This window comes from Lepidothrix coronata, unplaced genomic scaffold (assembly GCF_001604755.1).
Source record: "Lepidothrix coronata isolate B3197 unplaced genomic scaffold, Lepidothrix_coronata-1.0 Scaffold98, whole genome shotgun sequence".
Classification (NCBI taxonomy): Eukaryota; Metazoa; Chordata; class Aves; order Passeriformes; family Pipridae; genus Lepidothrix; species Lepidothrix coronata.
This window is the reverse complement of record NW_016690278.1, coordinates 911,873-939,475: the sequence shown is the minus strand read 5'-3', so window position 1 is coordinate 939,475 and position 27,603 is coordinate 911,873. Positions and strand designations below refer to the sequence as shown.

At 39.1% G+C, this 27,603-nt stretch overlaps 1 protein-coding gene across 7 annotated transcripts in view; it reads left to right on the top strand.

The window, feature by feature from the left end:
• PIGG (phosphatidylinositol glycan anchor biosynthesis class G) overlaps positions 1–27,603 on the top strand; it is an 89,416-nt gene that overhangs the window by 13,106 nt on the left and 48,707 nt on the right. For 5 of the 7 annotated variants that reach the window (XM_017822512.1, XM_017822510.1, XM_017822511.1 and 2 more), the window contains exons 7-10: positions 6,689–6,906; positions 9,581–9,862; positions 16,337–16,794; positions 23,816–24,007. In XM_017822512.1, coding sequence (XP_017678001.1) covers positions 6,689–6,906; positions 9,581–9,862; positions 16,337–16,794; positions 23,816–24,007 — 1,150 coding nt within the window. Of the gene's footprint in view, positions 1–6,688; positions 6,907–9,580; positions 9,863–16,336; positions 16,795–17,238; positions 17,475–23,815; positions 24,008–27,603 lie in introns of those variants that run through there. The other 2 variants (XM_017822515.1, XR_001876113.1) reach the window with 2 other exon arrangements.

Here is a 27,603-nt window from a genome sequence, read left to right as displayed (position 1 = left end):
AAACTCCATCTGATGGTGTTTCTTCACACACTGGTGAAACAGACTGAAGTTTCTACCAGCTTCTGGTTTATATCTTCACAAGTAGTCTTGTTTTTCTTAGGGTGTTCTAGATGGGCAAGGCTGTTGCTTAATAATTTGGTCTGTATGATTAAGATTGGCAGGGAAAAGTTATGTGCTGTTTGTTTAATGTTGTTTGATTGATATGGATACTTCGGGCCGTAGAAATATTAAAGAAAAGGTCACTAACTCAGTGACTAATATATGTAATTTAAAAGCGTGCATGAGTGGCCTTTTGTTTTGCATGGTTTTTAAGTGAAGATGAATGCCATCCCACCTATCCCACTACAGGCACACACACATGTATGCATATCTGTTGTGATTCCTGTAGAAAGAGTTACCTTGCGGAGAAGTGATTATATTCTGTAATCTGATTCATGTTTGAGAAGATTGCCCTGTTTTTAAAAAGGTTAAAAAGGAGGACTCTGGGAACTACTGAGCAGTAAACCTCATCTCTGTCCCTGGTAAGGTCATGAAACAGATCCTCCTGGAAGACATGTCAAAATACATGGAAGACAAGAAGGTTGTTAGAGATGGCTAACACTGCTTTGCTAAGGGCAGATTGGGCCTGACTTAATTTAGTGTCCTGTGATGGGATAAATGCATCAGTGGTCTAGAGAAAAGCTATGTTTGTTATCTACCTAGACTTCTATAGGGCCTCCCTCAAAATTCCTGCTGCTATTGTTAGAGTGATACAGGTTTGACAGGTGGACTCTTTAATGAATAAAAAGTTGGATCCATGGCCATGTCTGTAAAGTCAGTGGCCCAGTGTCCAGTGGCTTAGGAAACCAGTAATGAGTGGTGATTTAGTGAAAGATGTCTGTTTTCACACTGCTAGGGATGAACTAGATGATCTTTAAAGGTACCTTCCCTTTCAGCCTGAACCATTCTATGATTGTAAGTTGGGAAGCTGAAGAGGGAGAGTTGCCCTTTATGTGAGAGAGGCATGGAGCTCTGGGAGTGGATGTTGAAACGGTTGAGAACTTCTGGGTCAGGATTAATGCACAAACCAATATGGGCAATATTGTTATGGGTGTCTAATACCGACATTGTGATTGGGAAGAATTAGTAAGTTTTCAGACAGCTAGAGGAAGCCTCATATTCATCATCCATGGTGCTCATATGGTGCTTCAGCCATCCTGTTGCAGTTCAGGCTAGATAACTGGACAGTGTGGCTCAGCTGCTGGGCTCATGTGATTGTTATCAGCAGCACAAAGTCCACACAGGCCAGTACTATTTAACATCTTCATTAATGGCCTGAGTGATGGGACAGTGCACCCTCAGCAAGGGGAGGACACAGTACAAAACTGGGAGAAGTGCTTGATGCAGTAGGTGGGTCTGCTGTCACTCAGAGGTACCTTGACAGGCTGGAGAAATGGTCTGACAGGAACCTCTTAAAGTTCAGCAAAGGGAAATGCCAAATCCTACACTTGGAAAGAAATAATCCCATGCATCAGTACGGATTGGGTATTGACTGACTGGAAAACAGCTTGGTGGTGAACCACCAAGGGGTCCTTGGGGCACCAAGTTGAACACCAGCCAGCAATGCACCCTTGTGGAAGGAAGGCTGATAGCATCCAAGGCTGAATTAGGACAGTCATCTGCAGGTCAATCCTTCCTCCTGTCAGCTGTGAGGAGCCCCCATCTGGCGTCCTGTGTCTGTTTCTGGGCTCCCCAGAACAAGAAATAGTGAGAGCAGTGAATGGCCATGAAGGGTGATGAAGAGATTGAAATGTTTGTCGTGGAGAGGCTGAAGGTGATGGGACTGTTCAGCTTAGATAGACGAAGACTCAACAGGGTTCTTATCAATGTAAGTAATATGTGATGGGAGGGAATAAAGAATATTGAAGCAGGGTCGAATTGGTGGTCCCCACAAAAATAATTTGCTTGAATTAAAGGAACTTTTTTTTTATAAGGTTTGTCAAGCACTGGAATGAGTTGCCCAGAGAGGCTGTGGAGGCTTCATATCTGAAAACATGCAAGACCCGACTGGACACAGATCTGAGCAATTTGCTTTAGCTCATCCTGCTCAGAGCCTTTGATTTTCATTTTTATGACATCTGGACACTCATCAGAATTGTGCTGACAGGTCTTGAGCTATATAATTTCTGAATGCCACAGGCAAGGTCTGCTACCAGGTTTTTTGAGGGAAAGAAATCTGAGAAGATAAGTCAATTAGACATCTCACTCACATTTGCTGCTGCAATTTCAAGCTTTCCAATGCAGATTCTCAGCTAGTAACAACTGGTGGATCATAACATTTCAGTTGAATGCTCAGAGAAATGTCTGTGATTGGAGTTGAAAGTGAAAGATACTTGCAGGGATAGCCTAAACTGTGGTACTTCAAAAAAAATTATTATTATTTTCAACTCTTGAGGTCAAAAACAGTAGGCTCTTCTGAAGGGGAAAACATGGGATTCCTGTGGAGAGTATTTTAATTTACAGCACAGAGGTTATGGCACCAGCTATTAGGACCATGAGGATGATGACTGAATCAGTCATAGTAAGAAAAGTTTCATCCATTGTAAGTTATATCATAACATATACATTCATTTTGGGTGCCATATGAGTTTCCTTTTTAATGCAGTAAGATGAAGTCAGACGTCGATTGAGTTGAATCACAGTCAGATGGGAAGGCAGAATGACCTTTATAAGCTGTTTCATGAAGCAGCCATGTAGTTCCCTGGATTCAGCTGCTCCGATGTTAAGAGTAAAGTGGAACAGTACACAAAAATATCTTCAAGTGTGTTTTAAATATATCTGTTAATAAAGAGCAGAATGAAGGCAGGTCAGTAACTTTCTTTTTCCCCTAGTGTTTGTTATACAAACATGCTTTCTCTAGCCAAGAGGTAGTACAGCATTTCATGGGACTCAGATTTTGATTTATTGAGATACAAAGGAATCTTCACAGTTAAATCTATCTTCAAGTAAATAAAATTTTACATGAGAGACTTGAAGCTTGACTAAGGGCTTTATTATTTTTAAAATAACTTTTTGAAAAATACTAATAAATGCTAATGTCAGGCCTTAGTTTTTGTTTTGATAGAGATGGACACATGCAAGTAAGGAAGAAGTCTGAAAAAGGAGAATAAAAACAGCTGGCAAAAATGAGGAAGCTGAAAGAAGTATCTAAAAACACACTTTGGGTTTTTGAGCTAGTTCATACCTCAGTGTAAGGTAGGCAGCTCTAGGTATCTAGCAGTGCTTTCCTCATGTTCTGAACTTCTCAACATGCATGTGAAGGTTAAACTAGGACTTTTTTTGAAGAGCACTTCACAGTGGACTGAAGAGTCATGCCTGAGAACAAGTTGGATGTTGTTATTAAAATGAGTGCCCGTTTTTCAATTTGGGACTGATCCTGAACTTTTTAGATGCATGTGTTGATTGAAATAATTTTTCTGTTACTGGGACAGTTAGGTATTGAAACTGGAGAAGTCACCTTTACATTATTCAGTCTATTTTTAGAACTCTTTCTAAGTGATTGCTGCCTGTGACTGTAACTAAGCGCGATTGTTGTCAGACAGATGCTTGTGAAGCATAGCCATCTGCTTGTGATCAGATGGTAGTGAGGCTCAGGCACAAATTGCCAGTGTAATTCTGTGAAAGTAAACCATTGCTAGTGCTTTGGGAAATGTGTAACTGGGCAAGCTCGCTTTGGATTTTTCCTCAAGTTTAACTTGTCTTACGAGTATCCCAAGCAGGAGTGACTTTCCAGTGTTACCTGCCAGTTACCAACAACTTAGTGCCTGTGACCCTTCTTACTTTATACTTCCTGGGTACAATTGTGCCATGGAACAGGTATCATAGGACTTCAAAGGGAAATTTGGTAACTGTGGTCCTTTATTCCTGTCTGCAAGATCTTTAAATCATTCACTCATATGTGTGTTTGACTAAACAGTCGTCTTACATAACATGGGCAGAATGAGTTTGGTGGGCAGTGACATGGAAGGAGGTAGATGAGAATGAAATAAAAATGCTAAAAGAAATGAAGAGGGAGACTGGGCAAGAAGCTTGAAAAGTGAGCAGAACAGGAGCAGAAGATGTGGAGGGAATTTATTTATGTATCAAAATACAGCTTGAACTCATTTCAATGTTCTGTATAATGAAATAGTGTCATGTCAAATCTCAGTTTGATTAAAGCTCATTTTAGATGATCCTTTGTGGATGTTCTCAAAAGTATGAATATTTAACTCTTATTTCAAGCATACTGTTAGAGAAACTTTGCAGGGAATTCATTTTTCAAAGAACTACAGGAGGGAAATAAAATCATCCATGGGTCCTGGCAGCTCTCCTGATATGCCAGTATTTGCTGCTGGCTGAATTGTACTTTCTAGCAGATACCTGAAAGCCTCCTGCATTGCAGGATCAGCATGCTTTGGAGTCTGCTAGAAGTCCTGGTAGAACAGACTGGACACTGTGAGTTAAACATTGGTTTCTAAAATTCTCACTTTGAATTCAGTAGATCACAAAGTGTCTTGTGTGATAAGAGACTTACAAGTGGTAGGCACAATTCTTTCATAACTGTGCAAGAATTGTGAATAGACATATTTCATTCATCTTCATTCACTTGAAATAAAATTAAAAGTGATTCTGGATTTAATAATGTACTTTTGCTGAAAAGGCTTAACAAAAAATATAGTGGTTTTTTTCCACGTCTGATATACTGTTCATCTACCAGGAGTGAAAATGAACTATAACTTAAGACTTTCTGACACCAAAGTTATTTCAGTTATTGCTTTAACCTTTACTGTCTGAAACTGTACAGCAAATATATTACCCTACCTTTAGCTAAGAAGGGAAGAATTGCAAGTTATATAAAAATTTCCAAATTGACCCTTTTACGCTTAGGTTGTCATTAATTTTCAAGTGAAATTGCAGGGAAATAGCAAGGACTATTAATCTGAAGTGAAACTAAACATTTATTTTTTGCAAGAAATACAGATAAATGTGAATATTCACGCGCAGCATAATGTTCAGTGAGATGCAAATTTTGGAAAGTTACACTCTTGCTTTCCATGTGTTGTCAACTGAATTTGTATTGTGAATACATACTATACTCAGTGATCAATATTTTAAAAGCAGAATCACAGATTGGGTAGGGTAGGAATGGAACACTACAGGTCATCTAGTTCAACCTCCCTGCTCAAGCAGGGTCCCCTACAGAACTACTCAGGAATGTGTCCAGACAACTTTTGCATATCTCCAGAGAAGAACTCTGCAGCTTCTCTGTGCAACCTGTTCCAGTGCTCAGTCGCCTGCACAGTGAAGAAGTTCTTCCTCATGTTTAGGTAGAACTTCCTGTGTTCCACTTTCTGCCTGTTGCCTTTTGTCCTGTTGCTTGGCACCACTGAGAAGCATCAGACTCCATCCTCTTCACACCCTACCTTCAGATATTTGTATGCACTGATAAGGTCTCCTCTAATTTGTTTCTTCTTGAGGCTGAACAGGCCCACTCCCTCAACCTTTCCTCACATGAGAAATGCTCCAGTCCGTTAGTCATCTTTGTAACCTTATGCTGGACCTGCTCCAGGAGCTCCTTGTGTTTTATGTGCTGAGCAGCCCAGAACTGGACACAGCACTCCGGATGTGCCTCAGCAGGGCTGAGTAGAGGGGCAGAATCACCTCCCTCGACCTGCTGGCCATGCTCTTCCTGCTGCACCCCAGGATCCCATTGGCCTTCTTGGCCACACAGGCACACTGCTGGCTCATGGACAGCTTGTTGTCCACCAGGACCCCCAGGTCCTTCTCCACAGAGCGGCTTTCCAACAGGTCAGCCCCCAGCCTGTGCTGGTGCCTGGGGTTATTCCTCCCCAGGTGCAGGACCCTGCACTTGCCTTTGGTGAATTTCACATGGATCTTCTCTGCCTGTCTAATTAACCTGTCAAGGTCCTTCTGAAGTGCTGCAGAGCCCTCTGGGGTATCAGCCACTCCTTTCAGCTTTCTTGTCAGCAAACTTGCTGAGGAGGCATCTGCCCCTTCCCGAAGTCATTGGTGAACAAGTCAAACTACGCTGGATCCAGTATTGACCCTTGGGTGACACCACTAGTGACAGGCCTCCAACTAGACTTTGTGCTGCTGATTACAATCCTCTGAGCTCTGCCATTCCATCAGTTCTCAATCCACCTCACCATCCACTCATCCAGCCTGCAGTACCAGCTAATGCAGTGTGTGTGTCTCCTTTCGTGTTTCTTCCAGAGATTGGCTAGTTGATCGTTTCTCACTCAGCTTGTACAATATGCCCAGGATAGTCAGTGGTTCCAGAGGAAAGCATTGATTTTGGTGTTTTGGTTTTTTTTTTTTTTTTTTCTAAACAGCATCTGAAGCATTTGAATTGTTTGTCCTGGAAATGTTTTGCAAGAGCGAATGGATATTTAAATAAGTTTTTCAATTGTTAGAGGTCTTGACACTTTATTAGGTTAGAGATTAATTACTTTTATTCTGAGTAACTGGCTCATCATGGTATTGCTACAGGAAGACTGTGATTTGTAGGTCTGAAAAAAGCTTCAACCCTCATAGGAATTATATATTTTTATATATTATACAAGCAAATAAAAAAATATGATCACAACTCTAATTAATCCTCTTTTGTTCATGGATCCTTTTGCTTCTTTTCTTTTCTCCCACCCCCCAGATCCTGGATATGAACATTTTAAGATAGCAGAAAAATCCCATGGCAATTGGATCAAACTGTATTTAGAGGGGAATAATTCAGAAATACTCTTAAATCTTGGCAAAAAGGTCCTGAAGCAATACTTGGAGGCCCTCAAGACTCTGAGTTCTTCACTAAGCAAACAAGTGGCACAGTATGACATGTATTCGATGATGGTGGGGACTGTGATCATTATGGAGGTACGAAAATAGATCTTTCACTGAAAAGGTTAAGTGTACAAAAGTAAAAGTGTCTTGGTTTTGACGATTTAATGTATACACTTACTGGTCTTAAAAATTACTGAGTATGAATTCTTAGAGTTGGCTGACATTCTGCTTGGATGAGGTTAATACTCTTTTTAGTGATCTGGCCTTTATAATGATTCAAGAGCACTTTTGATATGAACTACTAATGTTTTGGTGTAGCCAGTTACAGTAAATATGTAGATGTGCTACAGCTTAAATTACTCCCCTATTAGTTAGCCTTCTATTTTTGAGTAGCTTTACTGCATTTAAAAAAAAAAAAAAAAAAGTCTGGCAAGTAAATTCCTACCCATTCCTCTTTATCTAACATTGAGTGTAGCTGCTCGAAACAGGGAATACCTTATACGGACAATTTTCACAATTCCAGGAATTGTTCTTCATGCTGATGGGTTTAGATCCCTGAAATAAATACTTGCTGTGAGGTGCTGGATTGCCACGTTGTATCTCCCGTAGGAATAAAGATAAGATATGCCACGTGTGGAATTTTAAGTGGATTTCTTCAACTGATCTCTTGGGCAAAACTCAAATGCTGGAAATAGCCTCAAAAGCCTGGAAATAGTGTAATGCTTTGAGAACCATGCTGAAGGAATAGCATACCTGGACACTGAACTTCTATGTACCAAAGTTTGCACTGACCTTTTAGATTACAAGGTTGTCAACTTCTGTGAGTAAAAGCATTTTTCCATAGGATGGAGGTACCTACTACAAGCATAGCTTAGTCCTTGAATGTGGTGCTGTACAAGACTCTGTTACTGTTCAGTGCCTGGAATAGATAACAATATGTGAGCAGCTCATTAATATTTGAGTCTCCTCTGTCCTGGCAGGGCTCTGTGCCCTGCATACAGAGTACTTCTGAAATGGCTTTGTGGTTAGACTGCTTGGTGGGGTTTGTCCCTCTGCTGATCACCTCACAGGAATGAGTTCCGCTGTGCCCTTGGGTAGATGAGATGGCAGGTTCTGTTCCTGCTCTATGGATGGAGGATCTGGAGGTGGGCAAAGTTCAGTGCAAAGCTGAAGTGCTTATATTTCTTTTTTATTCCTTTGTTTTGGAAAGCCACGGATTCAAGCTGTGGACAGCTGAAGCACTGGATTATTTTTTATCTTCTGAAATGCTTATAGATGCTTACTGTTTCTAGAAAACAAATCTTAGGTATTATACTCAGTGGGACTTCGTCAAAGACACATGCAGCTTACTAACCATGGAAATGTTCAAATTTTCATTGAGCAGTGTGTGCTCAGCATCACTGTAAGACTTGGTGCAAAGAGGCTGGAGTTTTTTATTTTCTCCAGTGTAATACTCAAGAAACTGCCTTGCTTTCCAAAATCTTTTTGTTGTGATGTGTTTCCCACCTTTGCTGAATAAATAACAGTAGTGACACTCACATGTCACTTCAGACTACACCGTGCTAGAAATGCTGTTTATCGGATGAGGAGGATACCTCTGGGACATGGACTGATAATACTGCACTTGCTCAAAAGACCTAAATTTAGTTTTGTAGATAACTAGTGCCTTCCTACCGTGAGTGCTGTCTTTGTTTTAGTTTTGAGGGCTGTGTTGAAATGTAAGACCTAAGCCAGTTCGATACTCTGAAGCTGTATATTTTCATAACCAAATGAAATGTGGAGTAGAATATGATGAAACAGCAGATGAGTGCAATGCATTTGATATTTTTTGGCCTACTTTACTGTATCTCACTGTAATGTGGGAAAAATTTAGACAGAGACCTTCACAAGTGGCAGTGAAAGATTACAGGTTGGCAGTGGTCTGTTTTTATCTTGATTTGTTTTAATCTTGCCCTGGCAGAGGCTGATTGAGGTCAGCGTAGTCCAAGCTCCATCTGTTCAGCTTGCAGAGCATTTTAGCAGGTGGCTGAAGTTTCTTATTTTTTGTAAAGGTTTGTACAGTAGCAGAAATTTTCATTGTATTATTCATTTCCACTGCTGCAGTTACCTGAGAGAAAACTTGGAATTCTGCCTGATCTGTGTGCAGGTTAGAGCAAAGTTAAAGTAAAACCAATAAATCAAATTAAGATTAGGAGAGGTACAAAAAATGAATACTGGGAGAATTCATAAGCTTGAAATTCAGCATACACTTGTGTGATAGTATGAGAACTTCCCCTGGTTTGAGAAGCTGTTTAACTCAGCAGGATCTCATATATGTGTATCTGTCATACAGGAGGTGAATTGTCTTTGATAGAGTGCATGTAACTTCAGGCATTTACAGGTGACAAATAATGGGTCAAATTTGTTTGCTTAGGAACTATTTTGATGTTGGGAGCTCTTACTTTTACAGGGAATAAAGATCATACATCTTATCAGTTACCACAGGTGAGGAGGCAAATGGTAATTTATTAAACTCGGGAACCTGTGTGTCCAAGCCCTTAATAAATGAAAACACCATCTTGGATTCTCCCATTTAAATGGTATTATCTTACTGGGGGAAAAAAACCCTATATAGCTCTTCACAGGGTTTTTTTGACAAAGTATGTGTACTAGCAGAGTGACACGGATGACTACAGCATGATTTTTTTTTTTTGTGAATTCTCACTGTATGTTTTAGCTAACCCCAATTTTTAAAGTATTAATTCCCTATGTTTTTTTTTTTTTCTAGGTTCTGCTGCTGCTTTTGCTCAGTGTTCCAAAAGCCCTGAGCAAGCGGGCAGAATTTGAAGTACCCCTCTCCCCTCCACTATTCTCTCTGCTGTTTTATTTGATGTGTCTGATGCTGTGTGCAGTTCATGTCATTGTATGCACGTCAGCAGAAAGTTTGTGCTATTTCTGCAGTATGTCCTGGCTAACAGCAGTTGGAGTGATGATGCTGATTTCTGCACTCATGTGTGGTATTTTATCTGCTGTTGCAAAGATCTTTGAGAATTCCCGACTTCCGCTGAAGGTGAGAGCGTGCATTAATTATGGTTCAAAATGTTTTGCTTTTCATGGTGTGCTTTCAGTTAAAATTTTGTTAAGTTTTCTCTCTGTGTGCCTAGAGAAATTTTTATTTTGTAATGTAATTTGAATAATTTAAAGTTGTAATTGAAATGCGGTGTTTTCACTGTGGCACGATACTGATTGTATAATAAAGATCACAGAAGTGCTTATTTTGCCATTACTTGAAGAAATGTTCTAAATACTGTAAAATACTTTGCAGTCGACTTCATGGGATTGGAAACAGTTATGCTGTGTACAAATTCTATGTTGTTACACAGTGATGTTTCAAAATTGCAATTAAAACAACATGTATGATACTTTGTAACAACATGCCCCCAGTGATGATCTGTCCTTTCCCAAATACAACAGACATTAAGGCTCTGAGAAGAAAATACCTTGCCAGTACCCTATTTTCTTCGGTGCAATTCACTTCAGTATATTGAAAGTGACGAAAAAAGGAGATGTTGATAGAACTTGTTGTATCATTCTTACTTTTATATTCATTGTTCACATAAGACTTAGATGTGTCCGATCATTTAAGTAGACTGAAATAGATTAACAGGTTAGCTACAAGTTAGCTCTGCTTTATCAAATCACAGAAAGAAGTTTCCTCTTGGGTATAGCTGCTAACAGAATAGTCTTTGTAAGTGTAAATCACAGTTTGGTTTTGGTACTGAAGGTTTTGTGTCAGAGTAGCAGTAATGTTTTGCTGCCAAAGCTAGTGATGCTTGTGTGGGTCTTTTTTTAGAGTCAAATGAAAGGTGAGGGTAAAATTCATCAACATGAATGGAGAAACCTTCTGAATGAGATGTCTAGTTTTGCAGTTTGTTAACACAGTTGGTACGTAGGGGTGTGCTGTTTTATAAGTGGACTCAGTTCACTTTTGCCATTTCTGATCTGTTCTGCTTAGGGTTCTTATTAGCTTTCTGTATTTTATTGTGAACGAGGTAGAAATTAGTCTTAGAAAAATAATATGGCCTTGGAATAATTCATGCTCCTGTGTGTTCTGTAGAAACCTCACGTTTACTTGCCTGTTTTCCATCTTGTTACCAGTTTTTCTAATTTTAGTGGACAGTAGGAATCTAAATATGATGACTTTCTAGACCTGCATAAAATTTACAGACATTCCACTTGAGTAGCATTGAGACCAATGACAACAGGTGATAGGTTTTTTCTCCAGGTGGATAGTCTCAAAGAATCACAGAATCATGAAATGGTCTGGGTTGGAAGGGACCTGAAAGATCATCCAGTTCCAAACCCTTTCTCTGGTCAGGGATATCTTTCACTGGACCAGCTTGCTCAGAGCCCCTCTAGCCTGGCACTGAACACTTCCAGGGATGGGGCATCCACAGCTTCTCTGGGCAACGTGTTCCAGTGCCTCACCACCCTCACTTGAAGCAGATCAGCTGCTTCAAGTTGATAATACACGAATGAGGAGGTTTTCAGCAATGCTTTCCAGGTTTGTGTGTGTGTTTGTTTTCTCAAGGCTGGGGCAGATAGAAATAAAAAATACTCGATTCTCCATCCCAGGTCTGCCTGTGAACAAATTCCTACTTGAGATACGTCTGAAAATGTGGGGAGCTTAAGTATGTCTTATGAAGTGCAGCTAATAGTAATTCTGATTGGGACAGACACGACTTTGTATTCAGACCTGTAGAAATACCCTTTTGTCCTTCCGTCTTCAGTCCTATTCCGTAGGTGACTGGATTGCAGGATGCGTATCTCATCTCGTCAAAGTCAAGTAGGCTTCATTCCAGTCATGGATAAAAGCAGTGACCTGGTTTTGATTAACATTTTTACCAGTTTGAGGGCTACTGTAGAATGATATTGTGGGATTTTTTTAGGGTCACTGCTTATACAAATATAGAACCTGGAGAAGGTGAAAGGAGCAGCGTATGGTCTGGTGTTTCTTGCAGTGTGGATGTGTCCCAAACACTCACCTCCATTTTTCATCCCCTTTTTCAAAAGAATGCCTAGACTTTGGGGGAGAAACTGGTTGTCTTTGTATGCTGTGTGTTGATCCTGAAGGGCCTTCTGCCTGAGTTAGGAGTACCACTTATGCTAAAGTAACTCTAAATCCAAGTGTGTGTGACCACAGTGCGAATCTGTGGATGGGGCCCACTTCTGAAAGAGCTCTGAAGCCCTGATCTTCTGATGGCAGGAGCAGAATCCTGAATCATGGTCTTGCCAGTTAAAAAAAAGCTAAAAAGCCTTTTCCAAGCTCAAGCTGTACGATAAAATGTAGGTATTTTAGAAGTAATTAAGATAAGCTCTCCTGTTAATGGCTTCAGAGCTTTTTTCCTTTAAATTGTTTCCGTTCACATCTAAAGATTTCTCTGAAGTGCTTCTCATTTGTAATGCTTTTTTTCCCACTGTGGCTGAATATAGAAACTGATTACCAAGTTCATGAATTTTCTGAAGACCAGTGCAGGCAGTGTTAACATCTGCTTCCTGACTGTTATTTATAGCTTGTGATTGCTATGTTTCTAGCAGCACCAGTCCCTTCTTTTAATGATACTTAAGGCTTTAAATAGTTCTGCAGCCCTTTATGAATTCCAGAAAATTATCAAACATTTTAACTTTTTGTTCATAGCCTCACTGTAATTGCTTGGTAGTTGACATAAGTATGGTGTTTACTACTACTAGTTGTGGTTTTTTTCTCCCTGTTTCTGATAGAAATAAAAACTAAGCATTTTTGAAACTAGAACACAAAAGTTAAAGCTTGTCAAATACAGTTTTTGAGAATTTTTGTTATGCAGAATTATAGTGGTTTTTTACTGCATAAACAAATTGTTCCTCTTTCAGTTTATTTTGAAGTACCCTGTTCATCTTACAATATTTTTGGGTTTCCTCCCCTATGTGATATTCTTGGTTAAATGAACAGTGATACATTTTTTTGGAGTTACATCTAAAATTTTTTAGCATTTTTTGACTTGAGGAATTAAAAAGATGATTGGATGATGTCTTTACCAGATAGCTTACAAAAATGATCCCAAAGTGCTATAAAAATGTAGCAGCAAGTGTCATCTCTAGTACTTTGCCATGTGAAGGTAACCACCATAGGGAATCAACACTGGATTCAGGGAGCTCAGGTATCAGAAGGGAGCAAACTGCTAAGTGTTTAGATTGTCAGTGATGGTGGACATGAAAAATAAAATGTTTCTTCTCTGAAAAGTGATTGCAAAATTCCGCAGGCATTAACTGTGGATGGTTAACATTACAGAAGCCAGACTGGAATTGGACACAGACTACAGGAGGTTTTATTTCAAAGTGAAGAAGTCTCAAAATTTACTGGTCAGAGGTTCACATACTTTATCATTATGGACTAGCAAGATGTGTTCAAAGACAGGGCAAGGGGTCAGTTTCTGTATTAATTACTAATGCTGGTACATCAGTTGTTAAAGCTACCTTGGCTTGGGAGATGATAAGCTTAGATTTGAAGCCTGGGACTTACGCATTTCTGAACAAAAGAGTCTGTATTAAGTTTGTTTGCCAAGATAGCAGTGAGAATCATACAGGTCTTCTAGTGTCTGGAGTGACTGCTGAGTTCCTGAGGACTGGACGTGTTCAGCAGCTAGAAAGACAGAGCTGTGAATAGCAGAGAAAGACTTACATTTCTATGCCTTTAAACCACATCTAAAGAACTAAGTACAATCTAAATAATCTAAGGTCAGACTGTATATGACACTGGACTTGTGACGTACCTAATAAAGCACAGTTCATATCTAGGGGATTGCCAGTAAATTTAGAAAACCTCAATGGAGATATTTTCAGAATTTCTTAGATTATCAAGGCACAGATTATAATTTGCAACATAATTTTTGATTCTGCATAGTGACTTAACTGATCTGAAATGTGGTTTATCAGTAAATGTCATTGAATTTTAATCCTTTGATGTGAATGTAAGAGTAATTTTTTTCTCTTTTCACTGGAATTGTGAGAGACAAGCAGGCAAGAAATACAGATTTTGACTCTGGGACATTCCATGCTAATGCCATCGTTCTCATGAGGGTTTTATATATTCCTCATTGATAAAGCATCAGTTCTTCAGTTTTCATATCAGTTGCTGACAGCAACCAGATACAAGAGACCAGTTGTTCCATAGATTTTCTGTTATGTCTTATAAAGAAGATGAATTATATCAAAGATTTGTTCATTGTCATTTATTGAGGGTCTCAGATTTCTTTGTCTCTTCAAGCGGATAATACTTAAATGCTCATTATTTAGTTAGCCAAGATCTTTAAGGTCAGCATGATGGAATTATTGGAATTTAAACTTTCTGTAGTTCAGTCATGTACTGTTCTTGTCTCAGCTTTGTGAATTTCATGCTCTTTGGTCTTTGCACAGACTACCTTGTCCTTTTATTCCAAATACCAGCTTATGGTATTTGCTTTTCAGAATAGAGTACTAAACAAACCGGAGTGGTCTTTCGAGCACCAAAGAAATATCAAATACTAGTAAATTTAGATTGACCCTCAGCATTTTTTTCAGTTTATTAGTATTTTTCTCCCCATTATTGTTGTGTGTAATCTCACAGAGACTTTTTTGGTTGTGGGTGTTTTGTTTTTTTTCTTTTTTAAAGTGAAATGACTTTGGTGTAATGTATTCTTTAACAACAGAGGAGATGAAAGGGCTGTGAATAGGTGATAACTGTAACTATACTTCCTGCGTTCTTTCACATACATCTCTTAAAATTTTGATTTTGCAAAAGTTGTTTTCCCCAAACCAAAATTCCAGAGAGGGTTAACTAGGTTCTTGCATCAAGTGTGTTTGTTGTCTTCTCCATGTTACATGGTCCTGCTTATTAAACAAACGTGCATATGCTGCTGTCAATAAGTCATAAACACAAGACAGAATTGCATCTAAGATGCTCAGAGATACTTGTATTGTTTACACCTGCTTTCTTGTTACCTGCTCTAAGATTAATGAGTTTCGATATTCTTCTAACATTTGATTGAAACAGTTCAGGAATTGTAGTACACTGTGCATTTTTCAATGCAAGTATTTTCTCTGTGAATTTTATCTCTGTGAATGTTCACCATGTTTTTTTTGAAGTTTGTTCATAGGTCAAATGTGGGAGGATGATGTGGTTGAAATATGCAGTTAAAGAAATGAATGTGACAGTAGGTTCAGAGATCTTTGTTCTGAAGTAAAAATGGCATGCAGTAGTTTCAATTTGGCTTTTAAATCGTTATCAGATGCTTAAAATACCAGTTTAAGAAATAGTTTGTGATATTCTCTAATGGAGCAAAAATTGAGAAAATAAAATGGTAACGGATGATTTCGACTGTGTTTTTCTCAAAATACTTCACGAGTATGTAACCCTATTTGTTAAGGTATGTTAGGGAGCTCACTCAGAAAAGTGCACTGACTGGCTCTTGCTTATATGTAACTGGCTCCTTTACCCTTTCTCCTCTCACTTTGCTCCCTGCTTCCATCCTATTCCCTATCACCCCCTTTTCCTCACTTTTGACACCTTCCTGAAGCATTGCTTCAGGAGTTGGTCAGATATCAGATATCTGTAATACCCGTGGTCTGTCACTCATGCCTTATCTGTTATAAAGTCCAGACTGACGCTCTTCAGAGCTATGCCTGTGATTTCCTAATGGCCCATCAGTTAATGGCTGAAGAGCTCTGGTCATCTTTGTGCTCTCCCTTAGTGCTTATTTATCATGTTTGTGTTTCTCTGTGGTCTTTTTATGGCTTTCCCTGTGTGCCGAATGGTTCTTTACAAGATAACATCAGTGAACTGGTTGCTCTCAACTTCCACATGCCCTTACGTTCTTTTTAGCCCTGTCATCGAGGGCAGTGATGATGAGGCAATTCCAATTATCTGCTGAGAACAAGAAATCAAACTAATGGAGGCATTAGACAAAAAATATTGTGGTTTTAGATAGGCACAGTGTGTGAAGTAAATAATAGATGGGTAAGGTTTAAAGGAGATTTTAAGCTAAGCAAGGTTAAGGGGTGCCATCAGACAGTAACTGTTGTTCATTTGAGTAGTGAACTCACTGTATTGAGTTGAGGATATCACAGGTTTAAACTATTAGAAAATTACCTATTATCTATATCTCAAGTTTGATTTCTGCAGGATTTCTATTTTTACTTCTACAAATGTGCAACAGAGAGCAAAGTTGTTTAGAACCTTCTGTCACAGGATGGTAGGGAATCTGCACAGTTATGATTGTTCATAGAGAAGTTTGAGCCCTTAAACAGAATGCAATTATAAAAATTATTACTATATTGTAACGCTAACTAAATATGCTACATTGAAATGATTCTTGTGTAAGTTTTTGAGATTTGTTAAGATAGAAATAACTTGTCTCATGATTTATTTTGTTTTCTTAGAGGAAATTGCTGTAAGCACACTGTGAATACTTACACAAGAGAAATTTTTACACCCTTTCACCACTGCTGTGTTTTGTTTTTTTGTTTTCAGAATCCAGCTGTGTCCAGTTCTAGTTGGTCAGAAATAGATGTGCTGATTCTGGCTGGAACGATTGGCCATGTTTTGAGTTTGGGGGCAAGCAGTTTCATAGAAGAGGAACATCAGACTTGGTATTTTCTTATCAATACGCTTTGTTTAGTGCTGTGTCAGGAGCTTTGTAGAAATAATTTTCTTCTAAAGGAATGTGACCCTCAGCATAGCACCAATGTGAAGCAAAATTTTGATAGTCTTGGGGAAACCTCTGATTGCAAGAATATAGACATTCCAGCAGCAGATAATTCAAAATTGGACAAGGCCACATCTTCATCTGAATTCATGAAAGGATCACATAAGTGGATAAGCTTAGCAACTCCATGGGTCATCCTTATTTGCTGTCGGCTACTTCGATCCTTGAATCAGACAGGTGTCCAGTGGGCTCATCGGCCAGACTTTGGACATTGGTTGACAAGGTGGGTACCTGATTTACAGTCACACTTTCTGCCTTATTTAAAAATTAATGTATGCTTCATTTGGTGAAGTACGTATGTATTTCTGTGCAGTCTGTGATTAGAACGTGCTGCAAACATGCAAAGCAGATAAATGGGGAGGTAACATAAGGAGTTTTTCACTGCTATTTCGTGCAGGAGTGATTCCTTGTGTGCTATCAGTAGTTTATAATCTTTGCCCTGCGCTATGACTTATCTAATTAATGCCAATTATACACGATAGGTTTATCAGAAGCAAAAAGTAAATATTTTCCATATGTAAGTCAGGAGTGTCTGGTTTGAGAAATTAAAAATCGCTTAATAGAATTAAACCCTTGAAATTAAGACAGGAAGGTTCTGCATAATTCTGAATGTTATGAAATCACAGGAGAAGATGCCTCACATAGAATTTTTCCTTGTCTATCACAGGCTTTTAACGTGTGGGTGGAAAACTGAAGGAATTTTTTGAGTGTAATATGATAAACAAGAAGAGGAATTTTTTATAACTTGAAGTACACCAGAGGAGAGGTTCTCCTTTTTCTGATACCTCTTAGTATTTTGCAGAACTACAGTCATTATTCAGTGATAAAAAGTGTGTGATGTTTGAACTGTCTTCTGTACTTCAGTTGGTGGATGGAGAAGCTATACCTTGTGACTGCCTAGTCAAGGTTTTGCAGACAGCAGATGAAGAGGCTGTGCTGTGTAAGATGAATAGATTTCTTGCCAGTATCTTACAACACAGGGATGAAATGTCATTCATCATTCATTAAAAATGACATGAGCAAATGGACTAATATGAGACTTGTTATTTATTGGCAACCTCACAGGTGAAATGCTCATTGCTGTGACAGGCATGAGTGCTGAAAGACGTGAGTTAGGAGGGAATTTGTCACATTAAAGTGGTTGTTCTATTCCGGAGCTTTCACCATGCATTTGTGCTCTTGGGATGAGGTGAGGGATTGAGGAAAGAATGTCATATTTTCAACATCAACTCCACATGATAGATAACTCCTTCATTATGAGCTAAGCCAATGTGTGAGCAGGATGAGGCGTGATTTGGTGCGACCATGAGGATTTTTACAGTTAATTCTGAGCATCTGCCCAAAACCATCCTGAGCCAGATGTTTTCTTCAGACTGTCAGCCCTTTTCTTTGGGATGTGCTGATGCCACAAAGGGATGAAACAAGGACCTGATACTCTTGCAGCTGAAAAATTGTGTTTGTTTCAGATATATGCTTTTACTCATGTGGTCCACCAGGAATATTTACTGACTCTTGCAAATTTTATCAGACTTCTAAGAATTCTGTATGCATGTTTGGACTTCACTTCCAAAGATCCTGCTTCAGTTTAATGTGCTCCTACCTCTGATTTCATGGTGCTTGGTATGCCTGTAGAGCAACAAAGCGTATTCCAGCCTTGGGCTGTAGGGTCTCAGGGAGATAGCACAGGTGGAGCATAGTCTGCAGATAAAGCAGGTGCTTCTAGGGCTTCCTGATTTATAACAAAAGCTGGGGAATCCTGGAAAATCCTGTATACCTAGCTCTAACATTTACTACCTGTCAGGAGCTTTCAAGCAACCAACTCAGCTAAACCCAAGGCTTTTTACACCTGTTCTGGCTTCCTCTGGGGTTCTGTTGTTGTTTTTGAGGAAGGAGTGGGGAGAAGGGAGGGAGGAGGCTATTTTTGTGTTTCATTTTTGTGCATATAAATTGGAATTTGTGTGAATTTGAATATGTCCATATCTTTCTCTGTACTGAGTAACCCATAACTGGACCCAGGGTTGACCACCAGGGAAGAAACAGCCTTCCTCAGTCTTCTGTTTAATGTTTTTCATGATGCAGCTCCAAATACTGTTGGCTGTCTTTGCTCCAAGGGCACACTGCATGCTGATTATCAAGTCAAGAGTTCATCAGTGTGCTCAGAGCCATCTCTGAAAAGAGGGTTGGCCTCCAGCCTGTCCTGATGTGTGTAGCTATTTGTTCCAAGGTGCAGGACTTGCCTCTTGCCCTTGTTGAACTTCATGAAATCCCTGATGGGCCATTTCTCCAGTCTGTCGAGGGGCTTTGAATGTCAGCAGACCCACCTACTGTATCAACCACTGCTCCCAGTTCTGTGTTGTGTGCAGACTTTCTGAAGGGACACTCTGCCCGATTGGTCAGGTCATTAATGTAGACATTAAACAGGATAGACCCCAGTGTGAAGTCCTGGGGTTGACAGCTAGCGACTGGCCTTCGGGTGGACTTTGTGCTGCTGATGGGAAACCTGTGAATCCAGCATCTGAGTAGTTTTCAGTCCACCTGACTGTCTACTTTTCCTGGCCTGGACCACATCAGATTGCCAGTGGGGATGCTATGGGAGCTGGTGTTAAAAGCCTTGATAAAGCACGGATAAACAACAATGCCTGCTTTACTCTCTTCCACTGAGCTTGTCGTCTCATCACAAAAGTCTGTGAGGTTGATTAAGTATTCTCCTTCGTAAAGCCGTAACAACCGTGTTATTAAAGCTGTCTGCCTCCCCCTTCAGTAAGGCTGAAGTACAGCAGCTAGATATCAAAGAACCAAAAAGCTTCAGAATTTTACAGGTGAATTGCTCCCTGTGTTCTCTATCAAATTATGGCCTCACATTGGGTGTATTTGCTTGGGTCTCAAAGCAAGTAGAAGAGAAAAGGTTGTACAGCTACAGTCTTAGGCTACAACTGAGCATTTGGCTATAACAGTATATTGGAGGAGCTCTTGCCATACAGAGCAAGGTACTTGCTCTCTTACTCTTCCCCTCACTGGCCCTGTATTTTACCTGTTTGCATGTCAGTATGGTGAACTAAATAATTGAATAGATATGACTGGAAAAATAACTCAAGATGGCATGGGAAACACTTGGCTTTCTGTTGGATCACATCCCACTCCAATTTACCATCAGGTTTCACAGGCAAATGGGCTGGCTAGTAACAGGAATACAGGAAGGGAAGAGTGTACAAATCAGCACTGCTGTTGTTGAAATTACTGTAGAAACAGAATGTGGAAGTATCTGCATCTTTTGAAGTGCTACAGACATAAACAGTTTTTTTCTTTCTGCTGTTGTCAAGCATTCCTTACAAGAACCTGCATGCCTTTCAAATATGATTGAGAAAGAAGCAATGATTCACAAACTTGTATTCTGGGGGGCTTAAAAACACTATGCAAAAGTCCAGAGTGCTGTGACAGCCTAAGAGTATATGTGATTAGGGCTGTCACACTTCTGCATTCACCCTTTCATTGATATGTTTAGGGAGCAGGTGAAAAGAACAGAACCCTGGCAGCCCTGGCACAGGCTGGCTTGGGCTGCTGTGGAGCTATATCCTGACTTTAACAATGGAGCAGCTTTTAATCTAACAGGAGAATACAATATGTCACCATGCTGATGTATACTTCATTTGCTTTATAGGATTAAAACATTAGCAGCATTTGATGGATACAGATTTTGGACTCAAGTGATGGGATGGTAGTTGAGTTCTTGAGTTCTGTTGTGTTTCACTGGACAAGCTTCAGGAAGATCAGTCAATGATGCAACTGAATCTTTACACATCCTGGGGTTTGTAAAGTGTCAGTGAATTCCTATTTGGCAAACATGTTTGGATTTTCTTTGTTTAGAGGTTTTAATGTCTTTGTTCCTTCTCCTTTACAAGAGAACAGGGTGGTAGAGATGTCTGTTTCCCTAGTGTTTTGATCAAGATTGAGGTGATGTGTTTTCCTTAACAGCATGAATTGAAAGTTGGTGATAAGCTGAGTTGCGTAAAGCACTTATTCCTCTTCCCGAAATGCATCGCTAGTCTGTGAGGTTGATTGTTGTTTTATTTTTAGCATGAGTTTAATTTGCATAGTTACATCTTAATAGCTCTCTTTTTACTAATAAGTGTTTAGAACCTTACTTATATCGTTTGTACCCTTGTTAGTTTGAGTTACAGCTACTCAGGCTTTTTCTAGACAGCCTTCTATTTCGTCTCTAAAGTAAACTAATGAACAAACTGCCCTCTTTTTTTATTCCCCTGTATTGACCTTTTAGACATCTGTGCTCATGCCCAGACTAATATTTTGCCTATCTGGACAGTGCTTAATGGCCTCAGCATTTGAGACAGAGACACTGTTGTCCAGGTTTGTCCATAGAAAAATGTAAGTACCAAAACACAGAAAATCAATGTGCCTGTGGTGTCTTGAATTTGGCTACTAGAGATGCATTCAGCAGTGCTGAAATAAGGAAAATGTTCTTTGTTATTTGCAGACAGACTCTGTGAAATCTGCTACAAAGAGGAAAAAATACTTTGATGGGAAAAAAGAGCAAAAGAAAATCAGTAGTTGAAGTGGAAGAGAACACTTAATCTAGATCTGACTGGAAATCAGGTTTTCTTTTTAATTAGTTGGTATTCAATTAGCTTCATTTAGCTGGTTATCTTGGTCAGAACTGATACTTCAAAGGTGTCAGAGCTGCTACATGGCAGCATCAGCTCCAAGAGAAGTGACAAGAAGCATCGGCATGGAAAGATGATAATATTTTCCTTTAATTATCTGAATAACTTAATAGCTTAACTGTCCCCAAATTCCCTTCCCCCGAAGCTAGCATACCAGAAGTATGAGTGTAGGCCACAAGATGTTACAGTAGGAAGATATAGCCCAAGTGTTCTTTTTTTCCTTCCCTCTCACCACGTTTTCTCTCAGGAAGCTGTTGGTTCATTTTGTGGTTTGGGCAAAACCCACTACATTGCAGCTGAGATCAGAGTAGCATGTTTTGCTTGTATTTCTGAGTAGACTATCAAAATCGTTTAGAACTTTGCTAAATGACTGGAGTCTCTGTGTCTGCGTTGAGCAACTACCACCGCCTTTCAAAATACAAGCTAAGTACATATGCTTTTAGCCGACTAACTGGATGAACCTTGGCTAGAAAACCTTGAAACTGTAGGTGATTTGTGCTGACCTGACTTCACCTGTATAAATCTTTTCCTTCTTTCTTCAGCAAACTATGAAACACTGGGGTAGGTTTTTTTGAGCAAATTTATGTGGTTCAAAAAAATTCTCCAAAGAAATCACAGAGGACTGTTACCCAAAAACCGGGACAGATTTGTATATAACCCCCTTCACTAGCAGTCAAGAATGCAAAGTCATGTGACTGATGTGCACATTACTTTGAACATAACTTTGCAGTGCCCCCATTTTTTCCAGGGGAGGGTATTAGAGTATAATTTCAGATGTTCATTGTAGGAATTGCAGCTGTTAGTGAGTGTCTGGCTTGACACAGCAATAGCAGTTACTTCATACAGATAGCAATGGCTTTTTTAAATTTTTTGTATTGCTGTGTTAACTTTGTCTGCAAGAGTCTCTTAACAAAAGTGAGTTTTTTAGATAAAGAGACAAAGATGATGATGATGTGATGTTATTTATGCCTGATTTGTCTTGCTCTCATACGATGAGTAGCCAAGGAGGATACTACCTGAAAACTTAAAGTTTTCAAAAATGTTCATTTGAAAGGTGCGGTGGCTACCAAAATAGTTTATTATGTGTTGATCATAAGAGATGGTGCTTGCACTATCTTCATGGGTTGCTGCAGGAATCTATTCACTGCTTCTGCTGACTCCTTACGTAGAAAAAGAAACATCAAGACTGCATTTTATCTCCCATAGTGTTCTAGATCTTATTCCTCTCACTTTTCTCCAATGGCTTGCAGAGAGCACTGCATCTCTTGGGAGTCTTGTTAAGTTCTATGAACTACTTGACTGGGTCCTGCACGGAGGACTAGCAGGACAGTTTTTCTGCCCCATAACCCTCCCTTTGTGACTTTCCAAGTGCAATAGCTGAAACAACTGTTGTTCAAACCCATGATAAATCAAACACTAGGAACAGGAAAGTAAACCTCTTCGAAGTACAGTAATTTTTATTAAATCGGAGATAAAACTGGAGTTTCATAAGTGTGATGGGATTTAATGCAGATAATAGCCCAGGCTCACTCTTAGTTTTCTGAAGTTAGTGATCTTTTATCTTGGCATTTTGAATGTGGAAGACAGAAGACGGAGCCTTTGGCTCTCACTCTGCACGATGTCCTTAACAGAAGGTAAATCTAACAAAATTAGTGGTTTTACATCTTTTGGAATACTGGGAATATCTGCAGTAGGCTTGGGTTGGCAATTCTTGTACTACAGTGGGCTTTCTTAAAGTGTGTAGGTAGCTGTGGTAGGGGTTGGGTGCAGATCTTCGGTTTACCCCATTACATTTTGCAGTGCTAATTCATACTACTGATGATTTAAATACATAACATTGGCAGCATGCTCAGTAAAATGACCTCTATTCTGGAAAGAGTGTTACCTCTATCTAGGATGCAGAGGAACAAACAAACTGTATCTCTAATATTCTCTGTCACTGATGCAAATTTTGTGTCTTTATCTCTCACATAGTACAAGGTGCTGTAGTTGCATAAGGGAATTGCATTGTGCTAATGAATTTGTATATGTGTGTTGTTAACTGTGTAAGTATGTTTGCGGTCATTCTAAATAGGTAGTGTGTTCTATGACTAAAATTAATTAAACAAATCAAATACATGTGTTGTTGCTTCAAAAGACAGAATAGTTCTAATCCTGTAGGGCAACAATCTTTTTCATTGTGCTAGAAAATAAAATGCTGTAGTATAAGTGAAATGCACTGTTTCAGAATGTATAAACAACAAACCCCTAGTTTAAAAGTATTAGACCCTTTTCAGTTTTTATTTAATTAACAGAATAACTAGCATATGGTAGGACACAATAATTATACTTTTAAATATGTATGCTTGAATAGAAAACCTTATTAATAAAAGTGCTTTTTTAGAAATACTAAAATATTTTACCATACCTCTCAGCAACTTCATAACAAGTATCAGTGCAGTAATTAATTTGGTGCCGCATTAATTAATACAGTTTATTAATTGATTAATATGATGCTGTAGCTAATATGTTTAGCTCTAATTTGTGTTTTAAAAGATTTTTTTTGTTTGTTTGTTTTTTTCCCAGCTCTGAACATAAACCTGAACTCTCCTTCTTGGCTGCAGTCTCCCTGCTTATGATCTTCTTTCTGGTTCAAAGGAGGTGCTCCCTGGTTTCAAAAATTGCTATGGCACTCGGGCTCCTGGGAGTCTACAGTTACCGGGCAGCTGTTGGAAATGTCATATTTCCATGGCAACATGGTGGCAAAGATATTTCAAAGTAAGTTAATCAACAGATCTGTAACGCTGTTTCTAGCAAGGTGTTAACACTTTGGATATCAGGGGATGAGGTGGAGGGGACATTATGTCTAGGTTGGAATTCCATTCTTATGAATGGAGCTCTAGTTTATAGGTGACCAGCACTCAGTTTTTGTTGTGTGTGCTTAATTTTAAGCCCAAATAAGACTGTGGCAGATCAGAAGCCAGTCAGATAAAAATTAATATGAGGAAAATCTAGTAGTCATACCCTATATTTTTGCTAAAACGAAACTCCAAATGCACCATCTCCTCTTGTTTTAGATGGGCTTGCCATGTTTAACAGAGCACAGGCCAAGATCATTTAGCTGCTTCTTAGTTTCAGAAATGGTTAGGCAGTAGTTCAGAGAGCTACTTTTCCGTACCTTGTTTTTCCAGTTGAGTTTTCTGTAGTATCTGGGCTTTCAAGATGTAACCACATCCTTCTTGAGGTCTCATCTGTGCAGCACAGTGCATACTAAGGATTTTTAGGCTGATGTTAAGTTTCTTAGAGAACTAGTCTGTAACTGTATGGAAGCTATTAGCTCTTTCACCAATGAAATTTCCTTTTTGGAATGTGGCTAAATGGTTTTAGTTTTCTTATCGTACTTTTCACTGTTGGATTGTACTTGGCTCTGCAGCCTCAAGTTTTCCTGAATGTCAGAGAGTTGTGAAAAACTTCCAGAGTCAGTTAGAACATTTGATGAGGGTGAAGAGATTATGGAAGAGACGTTTTTGAAACCATTGTCTTCTGGATGTAGTAAACTTCCTCTTGCACTCATTTTGAATTTTATATGCATACAAATGGTTTCTGTTGGAGCTTCTTAGTCAGGGGTCAGAGATTCACAAGATGTGCAGAGATGGAAAAAGCCATTCAGGGTAAGATCTTAGGACATATGGAAAATCAGGTTTGCTAACACAGCATGTTTTATAATAAATATTTGTAGGTATGTGTATCTGGATATATTGACATACGATCCCTCTCTCCAAATATTGAAGATAATTCTGGTTGTATACTAGTGTTAACATTGTGTGTTAATTCTGCTGCATGAGAAAGCAATGATAATCTTTACTTAATCTGGAGGATTTGGCTCTGTGTTTGAAACATGCTTGATTTTTGAGTGTAATCTCTAGTTTTGCTTTGTATTTTAGTGAAATCCTTAGAGAATACTACTGTCCTTGCAATGAGAATTAAAATACTGCAGCGTGGGACAGAACATTAAATACAGCAATTGAGCCACAAGTAAAATGCGATTAGAGAAATAAGTGGAGTACTTCAATACTGAAGTCAAACATTTATTTAAAACTTGGTCATTATGTAGTCAGCACGTTGGTTGTATTGATACAGAAAGCATACAGGCTTTTTTATTATTTCACCTTAAATAAATAGCTCACATGGTGATTTTCTTAAATTATGTCAGAGCTTAATATAAACCCCAAATGAATCTTCCCACGGCACACTGTGGCACATGGGTCCCATCTGAGGAGAGGTTCTGCCTCCCTTCCATACTGTTGTGCCTTTCGTAAAAGCAAAACACCAAACAATCCAAAACAAACCCATGTGTCTACTGCTGCCAGGTCAGAACATTATGTCTGTCCTAGTACCTATCAGTTCACAACGCAGGCTGGCATAGGGGTTTCTGCCCGGTCCTCTGCAGCCACCACTCGTGCTAACACGTGGGCTTCTCAGGTGGAAAGTACAAGGCTGGACAGAGAGACATGGTTTACCCAAGATCACTGACTAACCAAACATTATCTTCAGCAAGGCTCCCAGGACAGCATGTCAGCAAAGGTGGTAGACACAACTTAGTAGATTTCAGATGATAGGTGGCGTGTTGACATAGTGATGCTAGCTCATCTTTATGATCTAGCATCTTTATGATCAGGCATCTTATATGCCCGATGTGATATATTTGGTAAAAGCCTACTTAAAATGCCACCAGGAACAAACCCAGGACTTTCTTTTACACGTGTCTAGTTAGTGTATTCATAATCTGGAACAGCTCCAGATCCAGGTGCAAGGTAGAGGTAGTTTTGTGTAATATCAGTTAAAGCTGTAGGCAGCCACTGCATTTTTCATGCATAATGCATTCTTCTCTAAGATGGAGACTCTTTGCTCTCAAACACTCCCTCTCTGTACCCTTTACTGCAGATTTTGTCTGAATGTGACAACTGCTGGAAGGTGGATGAGGGAGAAGACGCAATTTAAGCCACATTTTCTGTGGCTTACACTAAGAAAACGTCTAAATTAAAAAACGCAAAGAAGTAATTTAGCCTTCTGTTTTTCTCACACTTATTTAAAAAAATTATAGTTTGAGCAATGAAAAAGATGAGTATATACTGTACTAACACAAAATAATAGTAGTGCATTTGCTGAGAAATATTTTTTTTGTTTGAATTTTCATCAGCTGGTTGATTTCAGTTCTCATTTAACTCATTGAATAGACCAATATCCAAAGCTAGTTCCTAAAGTTTTACTTCTAAGTCATATGAATATATTTGATGTAATTATTACCACAAAATATAAATATTCATAGTTATCAGAGACTCTGAAAAAGGTCACTGAGTTTCTGCATTAACCAGAAACAGAGGAACTCTCTAAACTTTACTGTTTTTTACTTTTTTTTTCCCCTTAAAGAAAAAAGCCAATGGGCCTTACAGGGTTTTTATAAAAGCTTGCTATTTAAGGGAATAAAATAGTAAAGTCCTTTTGCATGGGCCATTAGGTATAAATTTGGACCTTTGAAACCTAAACAACAGAACAGTGTATTGTATTCAAGTTTAGGAGGGCCACATCAGTGTTGTGTGGTGGTTTTGCCTTTTTTTCTTATTTCTGTGGATGCAAAAAGAAAATCAAACATGAAAATGCTCCTGCTTATTATTTCTCCTCTTGCTTTTTCTTTCCTCTTTGTGAAAAGGAAGATTGAATTCAAGCTTATTTCTTAGTAATTTGTTGAGAAGGAGGGTGACCTTCCAAAGACTGAAAAAATAATTAAAGTTTTAATTATTATTTATTTATAAATTATTATATTTTTTGTTGATAAGCTTTATTTTTAGAAATTTTGACTAGTGGTGCTTTGTTGTGGTCAGCTAATTACATTGCTTAGATGAGTATAACTATACTTTTACTATTTTTAGAGTCCTGGTCTAATCCTCCATATATTACTAAGTCCTGATGACTCAGGAATCCTCACTGCTGAGTGAATTAATATTAACTTTGTAGGAGACCATGTTCACTCATTACTCATGTAAAAAGTGGCTGGTAGTAAGAGTTTAACTGGTGGAGCTGCACTCTACCATGCCTTGTACAAACAGACCCATCATCCACTTCACAAGAAGTAATGGATCTCCCACCCTCTCACCACCAGCCAGAAGGACCTTAGGGATGGAGGGGAGTGGAAATGGCTTTCTGCTCTGGGTGGCAGGGGAATCTCCTCCTGACCCACCTCACATTCCCAAGTTGTTGACCTACCCTATCTTCCACAATAGATAAGAGGCCCTGGAATCTGAGAACCAGGGAAATGAGGACCAGAAAAATGTGAATATGAATGAAGGTCCATCCAGGTTGAAGAGATTACCTAG